Genomic DNA, 10,424 nt, shown 5'->3' with positions numbered 1-10,424 from the left:
ATTGCTTCCGAATCATCTTTTAACTGCCTCACTTCCTGATTTGAACCTCAGCTCGGGGCTTTTCTTTATATCTTTGTTTTGGAATACATTGTTAGTTGTTAACGAGATTGAATCATGAATACAGTATTGTCGAGGGCGAACTCGCTCTTTGCCTTCTCTCTCAGTGTGATGGCAGCTCTCACATTCGGATGCTTCGTTACAACAGCTTTCAAAGACAGAAGCGTACCGGTGGATATACACGTATCCAAAGTCATGATGTAAGTTAACTGCAACTGTTTCTGAGCTTGCGATCAAATCTTCAATACAAAGTCAACGTTAAGATCATTAAAATATATTTGTTATATATAAGGCACCAGAATCATATTTTTTGTGTGTGCAGCATATTGGTCTTGTAACGTTAGATGCTGAGCCGGTGGCCAATAGCAGTGCAGCACGTCAGCTATGCAAATTATTTAAATATTAAAATCTTATTTATGTGCCTTTTTTCAGCAGTATTTTGAAATTGAAACGCTTAATAAAACGTGTGTGTTTGCGCGCGCGTGTGCCATGTGGTTGCATGATTGAATGTAGTTTCGTCTTTTACATCTGTTTCACACATCTAAGATAGCTGAAGTCTTCTGTCTCTCATCTTGTCTCATTTTTTTTCCTCCAGTAAAAATGTAGACGACTTCACAGGACCACGAGAGAGGAGTGACTTGGGCTTTGTGACATTTGACCTTTCTGCTAATATCCTTTTGATAGAACAGAGCACTGCAGTGTTACACAATTACCTCCATGTTGATGTAAAGTCACTCTACCCAAAGCCATAGTTTTTCAGATTTTCAGCTGTTTCTGTAATAATTACATATAACTAATGTAATTCCGGTTTAAATGCATTTGACTAGAACTAAATTTGCATTATTTCCCTTAAATGCTTTAATACATCTGCAGCCAATATTTGACTGGAACGTAAAGGAGCTCTTTCTTTACCTGACTGCTGAATATTCTACCAAAAGCAATGTAAGTTAACACTTCAGTCTCTCCAGAGAGTCAGTGGGCATTACAAATATGTGAATGTTTGTTGTGTTGTAGACCTGTTTGTGTTTTTCACATCAATAAAGCGTTCCATGTTATCCCATGTTAGGCGCTGAACCAGGTAGTTCTATGGGACAAGATTGTCTTGAGAGGTGACAACACCAAACTAAACCTGAAGGAAGTTAAATCCAAGTACTTCTTCTTTGATGATGGCAATGGTTTAAGGTTAGGTGCTTCATTCAGAGTATTTCACCTGTGCATTTTAATTCTCTCTCTCTCTCTCTCACACACACACACACACACACACACACACACACACACACACACACACACACACACACACACACACAAAATTTAAAATAACTGTTTTCTATTTGAATTTATAGTAAATACAATTTATTCCTGGGATGCAACACTGAACTTTCAGCATCATTACACCATTCTTCAGATTTTGTTACATTATAAATGTCTTTACTGGAACCTTTGATCAATTTAATGCATCCTTTCTCAATAAAAGTATTGATTTCTTTATAAAAAAAAAAAAAAAAAAATCTTACTGTTCCCAAACTTTTCAACAGTAGTGTATAAAAGCTTTCATATATAACTTTTACAATAAATTATTTAAAATTAAATTTAAATTGAACTATTTCGAAATATCAGGGGTTGTATTCACAAAACATTTGATCTTACCACTAAGAGTTCTCCTAAATTGCAGTAAAAGTTGTTAGTTAAGAATTCTCTCTTAAAACATATTCACAAAGCTGCTGAGATCAACTTTTACTTAGGAATAATGAAGTCTTAAAAGGATAGTTCACCCAAAAATGAGCACAAAAGAAGATTTGGAAGAATGTTTGTAACCAAGCAGATAACACATCACATACCAAGCACATAAGCACACCATAATAGTGAGTATATGATGACAGAATTTTCATTTTTGGGTGAACTATCCCTTTAAGCTAAGAGAAAGTGCGGGTTGACGTCATAGCTATGGATGATGTCAGCACGCTTAATATAACCACAGTGATTGGCTGCATAGGTCAGGGGTCTCTGTGTCAGTGATTTAATAGAAATAGCCTATTTTAGAACGAGGTATCAAGTTGCCATACTCAACTAAATATCTTAAAATAAGAATGTTGCCATATTCAAATAACGATTTTAAAAAGTTAGCTAAGCGTCAGTAGTTAAACAAGTATATGTTCAGCTAATTTTCAGCATCTCTCTGACATTACAGACAGATTACAGAATTCAAGTCATAAAGGATATTTAATAAACAAAGTTTTGGAGGAGCGCTATCTAATCAGCTCGAGAGGAGACTTACAGTATACACAGCTGACTCACCTAGTTTCCTCGACAGTTTTCTGCATTCCTCCGCCACCTTGTCTCCTCACTCTCGGCCCAGCCGGGGATTCAGGGGAGCATTCTGGGTTCTGACTAAATTCCCAGCTCGGAGCTCTCAATCCTCTCGGGCAATACAGCAAACATGCGTATTTCACTCTATCTGATCATTTATAAGTGTAAATTTGTGAAACAACTGCCACTGGTAATCAGACATTTTCTTTTTAATTTATTAAAGGTCCCATTCTTCGCATGTTTTCGAAGCTTTGATTATGTTTACAGTGTGCAATATAACATGAGTTCATGTTTCACGTTTAAAAAAACAGTATTTTTCACACAATTGACTTATCTGTACAGCGCTGTTTTCTGTCCTAAAAACGGCCTGATGATTTCCTTGTTCTATGAAGTCCCTCCTTCAGAAACGTAACGAGTTCTGATTGGGCCAGCGCTTCCCGTGTTGTAATTGGACAGCAGCTTAGCGCACTTTGCCCGGAAAAGGTCCCGCCTCTTACCATAACGGAGAGATGCAAGCTGAATGTGTGCTCTTCTCCACGTGGGAGAGCAACAAGACCAGCCCCCTTTTTTGATTGTTCTTGTGGGTGGAGGGTTAGTCAACAAACGGTTCTAGTGACATCATTCCTGAAGGAAGTGTAGGGGTGTAGTCCAAACCGGCCGTTCGCTGTAGACTTAGAAAGGGAACTTCTGTTAAATAAAATATCTCGCTTGGCATTGAACTTTGAGCTTTATAATTTTACAGGTATTATTTATGCTCTAACAGCAACATTACACACTAACTAAAGTTTGAAAGATGGAATCGCGAAGAACGGGACCTTTAAAGAAATAATATTTATTATTTCTGGCATTTTTGCCTTTTAGTTATGATAGGATAGTGAGTAGACATGAAGCAAAGTGGAAGGGAGAAAGGAACAGCAACAGCCATTAGGATTGTTTGTGATTTGGTCTTAGTGACTTAGGAGTCCTCTTCGCTACTCCTAATGTTTCACAGATTTAGGCTTTTTTATGCTTTGTGAAAGCCTGACACGCCCATCATTTTTTAAGAATTTCTCCTAAATCGGTAAGTTAAAAGCTACTTTTAGCCCTAAGATGTTTTGTGAATACGTCCCCAGATCTTTGAGTCTTACAACTGAAATATGAGTGATGCATATTTCAGTTGTAATTCTCTTCTGATAGATCTGATATTGGGAAATAACACATTTTAATTAAAATGTCAATCAGATTTCTCATAAGTAAAACAGTAAGAGACATTACAAAATAAAATGCGTCACATCTACTACTCGGTTGAATAAAACTCAAAAGAATATATAGAATGTGTGAACCTTCCTTGGGATAGATATTTGGTTAACACTTTACAATAAGGTCTCATTTGTTAACATTAATGCATTAGCTAAAATAAACAATCAAGTAGCAATGTATAATTTCACAGAATGTATTAATGTTTGTTAAAGGGGGGGGTGAAACACTGAGTTTCAGTCACTCATGTCAATCTTGAGTACCTATAGAGTAGCATTGCCTCCTTCATATCTCCGAAAAATCTTTAGTTTTATTATATTTATAAAAGAAAGATAGGCTGTACGAGTCTTTCTGAAAAAAACAGAGCGGATGGAGGCATATCGTGTGGGCGGAGCTAAAGAATCACAAGCGTGCGCAGCTACTGCATGAGAGCATCTGAAAGCTGCGACATCCTCAAGCGTGGAAAAGAAAACGTTACCCTAAATAAACCATGGCTATCAATCAGATTCAACTAATACAGATATGATCCAGAATCAGATCCGGAGGCTGAAATAAATTGAACCGGTCCGTCTCTGTGGTATGTACTGTAGTGGCCTGTCAACAGTTGTGTGGGTTTACTCGTGGTTTATGAGGACATGATTTTGTTTATGGACTATTGTATGCGACTAAACCTTAGCAGTAGCGAGCAAAACAGTTTTGCACGTCAGATAGTGTATAAAAAAACAATGGAGTAACGTTAGCGCATTTGAATGAAGAAGCACGCTTTGTGAGAACGTCCCCTAGGTTTATGTTTGGGTGGTTTTACAATAAACAAACTGACACCTATAGTGGTCAGCTAAACAAATGTATATAAACACACACCATAGATCACATGCTCCATTGATAAATTAACTAACGTTATACATGATCGTGCTGTTTACTGATGTTTACTTATGCGACGATAGCCAACAACATAGACATTTGAAGGAGTTTTACTCACCGCCTGCTTCCAAAGCACGACCGTGAACCTTTATCGTTGGGACCAATCCGTCAAAAACACACTTCTTTGGTAACATTGTTGATCACGTGAAGTCCTGAGACAGCAGTGACCGTGGAGATCCACTTTTGCGGCATGACTGAAGCCTGATGTTGTGACGCTTCTCGTTATTTCTGCGTTCAAATCGGTTCAAATGCAGCGCTGCCTTCCCGGAATGTAATGCGGGCGCATTAAAGTCGTTTGACGTCACCCATAGGAATAAAGTGGAGCGCGGCGCGTCAGAAGTGTTGCACGGACGAGTGGATCTGCACCTTGAGAGCAGTGTTTATGGGCTTGCATTTGGTCTCTCGCTCTGGTCGCTCGCGCGCACCCTTCCGGGAGAAGAGCCTGTACGGCACATATAAGGACATTCCGAACAGTAGACGTCAAGCGGACCCATACTCGAAAAAAACTCTCCGAAACTTGAAATCAGAAGGAGTATTTTTGACACAGAAATACTCCATCAAACGTCCAACTTAGTTTTTGAAACTTTGTCCATGTTTAGAATGGGAATCCAAGTCTTTAACAGTGTAAAAAGCTCAGTATGCATGAAACAGCATTTCAACCCCTCCCCCTTAATTTTAGTTAAAAAAATTAAATACTATTATTTTGTCATGTTATTTCATTACTAATGATACTTTAGAAAAATGCTGAATTAACAAATATTATTAAATGCTGGTTCATTTGAACTAATGTAGTTAACTAAACTAATGTTAACATATGAAAACATTGTAATGTGTTACCAATATTTGACACGTAACACTTAAAATTAGAAATGGACATCTCTCTGATATCTCTCCAAACACAGGGCAAATAAGAACATCACTCTCACCCTGTCATGGAATGTGGTGCCAAATGCTGGAATCCTGCCATTGGTCATGGGATCTGGACACAAGAGTCTCGCCTTCCCTGAATCATATGAAACCTCAAAGAGCTACTGAACTGTTCCAGTCCACCCCAAACCATATTTGTAAATGTTGTGCTCTGTACGGGTTTTAATAAAAGTTAATACATTGTTTTAAAGACTGGCTGTTGCTTATGTGGGTTATGATAATTATTGCAACATACTAATATTAAGAGCTAGGTAGTCATATTTAATTCTGTGAACATTAAAAATATTTTCGATAAAGTATGTCCATGAGCTGTTTAATACAATTTAATTAAAATCAAAACATTTATTACAAATTAATCCTTTAAACTATCCCATAATGGGAACCCCCTAAAAGCTATACATGAAGCAAGTTACAGAACCCTTTAAAGTTTTCTGTAGAATCTTTTCTTCTGAGACTGTTCAGATCATGGTTACATGTTTTTGTAAATGTGATAGGCATCTACATGCAAAAATTGGTTCCAACTATAATCAAACACACCTAATCCAAAATAATAATGGTCTCTGAGCCTATTTAAAATTACAACCAGGTGTGTGGAGTGCGTTTGTTGCTAAATTGCTGACCCCCCAAAAAAGTTTCCAGATTCAGTCACCAGATGGCAGCACTTGAACACTATGTCAGTTGCAGTATTTTAATTGGATACACACTGTGACTAAATCAATACCAAGGCATACACTGCTTTTGAGCTAATGTGCCAGAAACATCCTGCAAAACTGTAAACACACTCTCCTTAAAAAAAAACAACAACTCCATGCATGATAGCGTTGTCATTTGTCCTTAATCTAAAATCACTTGGAAAAAAGTCAGTGAATATGGATAAAACATCTCATCAGTCCATACACAATGAAAGCACAGTATAGCATTTTGCGTTATCTTAATTGTCTCAAATATACCTGTCACACAACAGCTTTCTGAAATACCAAGAAATAGAATGAAAATGTGCAAGAAAGGGAATACTGTGCAATGTAATGTGTTTGTCCAATAGCAATTACTGCTATGTTGTATAATGCATAACTACATGTATATAATAGCCTATATATTTATTATTTTTAAGTTTGGTTAAAAGTAGTACACTAAATTAAAATACAGTTTTATTTATTTCTCCCGGTGCCAAAAACATGATGTAATAGTCACTGTTTAGTAAAGAAGTATTTTTTGTGTGTGTGTGTGTGCAGATGAGAGAGAGAGAGAATGTAACCCACTGTACATCTCATTCCTGCATGTGTGAAGGTAACCTTGTATCAAGAAACATAAGATCAAGGTTTCTCATTGAGTAAGAGCATGTAAAAGGAAATAGCCCAAATATTTGCACTCAATTCAATTTCTGAACATATGTAATATAAATAATTTTAGGATTGAATAATAAGAGGAAATTCCCCCTCATTTATGTTAGCTATTTGGACCAAAGGAGAATGTTTATGGGCATTTTCACTTAAATAAAACACAAACCGAGGTTTAAAATGAGGTGTTTGTGGTGAATAAGAGGGATTTTATACTACAACAAAACCAGAGGATCACATAGCTGGAACTTCTCCCTGTCTCTTTAAAAGCTAAGCATGTCACCAACAGATCAAAGAGGGGGGCTAACAATGAGGACGATCACAGGGCTTGTAAATTGAAAAACTGATTCAATATACAGAAGAAAACTATCAAATGGCTTCAGAAGGCATGAAATAGAGCTCACAAGAACTGCTTCTTTGATGGTTTTTATTATTTTGAAGCATGACAACCCCTGGTCACTTTCATTATCAGACTTTTCTCTGTTTTTGTTTCATGAAAAAAGAAAAGAAAGTCAGGTTTGGCTTAGCACAAGGCTGAGCTGACAGATTAATGACAGAATTTACAAATACTCCTTTGGCTTGTGCGATTGTGTTGATTCACATTGGGGTTAAGCATTGATTGTTAAATACACTGCCCATCTTCTGACAGTCAAAGTGTTTGTTTAAAAATGCTGTTCTCTCTAGAGAAATGAAAAACCAAATGTATGAAACGACACCAATTAATTTGAACGGATTGTACTTTTTGAAATGTTTAGATGGGGGTTATTGTTGGTTTGCCAAGGAATACATGTCCTCTGCACTATACGGCTTAAAATAAAATAAAAAAAATCTGTTGACAAATCTCCCAGAATTTAATTTATTTTGGAGTTAAGAAGGCTAAAATAATGTAATTTTTAAAGATCTCACTAATTAAATGGCAGCGAAAACCTTTCGTGGACTCATTTACAATAAATACTTGCCATGTTTTTCATCATTTGCTTTCTCTCCCACTCCTATAAATCCTATCAGTTTCTTTCCAACATAGACTATTCACAATTCAAAAAAACACAGTTCATGTATTTATAGATGCAGACTGTGTAAACAGGAATTAATAACCGATTCCATGACCATTCATTCCTGTTCTGAAGTCAGGTGGCTGGCAGCACCACCGGAGCGCAGAGATGCATTGTGTTGAAGTCCTTCAAACAGAATGCCGGAGATGCTGTTTGTGTGAATTGTGCTTTGTCTCATATGCTTTTCCTCTAATTCCCAATGCAATTCATTGTAGTGTTTGCCATTATTGTGGGTTGATGTCCGTCTGTGGCATTTAAAGAATTCTGCTTTGTGCCATTTCCTAGAGAGATAGAGATTCATGCCACACTGATGCACTGTTGTGGTTTGTTTAATCAATGCATGTTTTTCTAACCTCTGTGCTACACATTCCACTTGTCTGATTCATTTAACATTGAAGCAAAAGCATGCAGGTATAGACATTGTAAATTAAATAACAAATTCCTTGCTTAGAATAGATTATTGTGTGGTCTTCCTGCAAATTCCACTGTCGTATTGTCCGTGTTTCTCTATACAATGTTTTGGCCAGTTGACTATTGGCAATTTATGTTTTGCCTTCTTCTCTGAAATGAAAATGGTCCGTCTCAACAACAATCACTCGATATTTCCTTTCCAGCCGTAGCTGATTCAGTGTATGTGCTTGTTTGACTTGAGGGGAGAGTACGGAGTGCAAAGGATCTTCAGGAAAACACATTTGAGGAGCGGGGCTATCTGAATCACCAGAGTTCAAAGGTGTCTGTTTTCCTTGCTAAGACTCCAACAAGCTTCAGAAGACTTTAAGTATTACATGCACGTATTGTGCTTTAGCAGCGTCTCAGGAGAACGATGCTATTTGCTAAACTCAAACCTTTAGTTTCCTACCTGAAAATGCCAAAACTCATGTTGCTGCAGTGTCAGACTGAATCTGGCCTTTTTAATGGAAAAATGTAAGATATATATATATATACATATAGAGTCTGGGAATCAACGTCACTGCGCGTTGCATTCTGGGCAGTCGCCGCCATGTTTTAGGTCACGCTCATGAGCGTACAATGATAACAAATACGAATCACTAGAGAAAAAACGACTGTATTCACGTTATTTAAGAAATGCTTGCACTCACTTGGAATGAATCTACTAATATTTAAATCTCTTGCGTACATGAGCACTCAGTCGTAATGCCAGGACATTGCAGATATTCATCTCATTTCATACAATCAGAAATCATACGGCCGTCTATCGCATCACACACAGGACTACACATTGATTTCTCTTTTGCAGTTTTTTTTAATATAGCCTAACGAAAAGGTCTGTATCTGATATTTAAAATAATATTGCTTGATCTCAGCCTGTGGGTCATTTGTTTAATCAACATATATCATATCGCAATTCCATAGCGTAACGTAATCATACGGGATAACATATGAGAGTATGGCCTGTAATGCAGCTTTGATGTAATGCAAAATGATTCGAATTGTGAACGCAACTTTAGCCTAAGTTACAGTACTAAACAGTTTTACGGGACTTAAAAGGTGCAAGTACAAGTCCTTCTACTGAGAGAAGCAATGAAGAATTTCCAGATGTGTTTACATTATTTATGGCGTAACGTTACGCATCTGCGGTTCAGAAATCATAAATCTGTAATATATCGGGTTTGAATATTAAATAAATAAACACAAATTATAAAGACACATTTTGTATAAGCTGTTTATTTTCATTGAGGTTTACTTTCACCTTCACCTGTTGTTTCCAAGCTGGTAAACTGACAAATTGCACGTCAGGGTTTTTACCCCCACGCAGTTCACGAGAGCGGCTATAGCAGTCCATAACACAGCAAGCGTACACCATTAGAATGTGTTTTTAACTATCTAACACAAGTTTTTACGTCTATCTTCACTACTACACATTTGCTATGTAGTGTCTGTGTCCTAAAGTCCACGAATGAGATCCAATGTGCTGTTTCCAGGAGGGAAAGCTAAACAATCACACACCATTTGCGATTAGGTTTCCACTCCGGTCGTGAGTGCGATTATGACAGTTAATGACACAACACGCGTTCACCATTGTAACTGTTTTTAGCTGAATTAGTTCTACTTTTAGAACTAAAAGCATCAATTTCCTATACAACACAGTATAGACAGCGGCCTCCGTGACCTAAAGTCCCAAAATGCATTGCGTTGCTTACGTCACGATCCCAGACTCTATACATACATACATATACATACATGCAGTGGATACCTCCGGTCCTTGAATCTGATATTGTCATTAGCCCCTTTCACACATGCAGTCTTTTACTGGTAAATAACCGGAAACAGATGGTGTGTGAATGGGATCTTTTAAAAAAAAAAAACTGGTAAATTGGTTCCAGCTATTTACCAGCAAGGGAAGTTGTAACATTACCGGTAATGTGCTATGTGTGAACGCGGAATGAAGATTAACTTTATTTGCATTTTGCACTTCTGAGGTCAGAACGCGATGACGTAAGAAGTCTGCTTTGGGTCAATTATATAGACTTATGAAGATGATGTTATTACTCAGAGCTTAACCTTTAATAACCAATATGCACAAAATGATCGTCTTTGACTGTTGCGCCATGTCTCAAAGCTTTTT

General features: G+C 37.2%; 1 protein-coding gene across 1 annotated transcript; it reads left to right on the top strand.

The window, feature by feature from the left end:
• On the top strand, positions 1-5,638 carry spcs3 (signal peptidase complex subunit 3). Its single transcript, XM_067441305.1, has 5 exons — positions 1-257; positions 653-728; positions 925-999; positions 1,124-1,239; positions 5,424-5,638. Exons 1-5 carry the CDS (start codon positions 115-117, stop codon positions 5,554-5,556), a joined length of 543 nt encoding a protein of 180 aa, XP_067297406.1. The 5' UTR covers positions 1-114; the 3' UTR covers positions 5,557-5,638.
• The last annotated feature ends 4,786 nt before the right edge of the window (positions 5,639-10,424 follow it).

The sequence above is a fragment of the Pseudorasbora parva genome, chromosome 4, assembly GCF_024679245.1.
Source record: "Pseudorasbora parva isolate DD20220531a chromosome 4, ASM2467924v1, whole genome shotgun sequence".
Taxonomy (NCBI): domain Eukaryota; kingdom Metazoa; phylum Chordata; class Actinopteri; order Cypriniformes; family Gobionidae; genus Pseudorasbora; species Pseudorasbora parva.
Note: the sequence above shows the minus strand (reverse complement) of the source record. Positions and strands in the feature narration are given on the sequence as shown.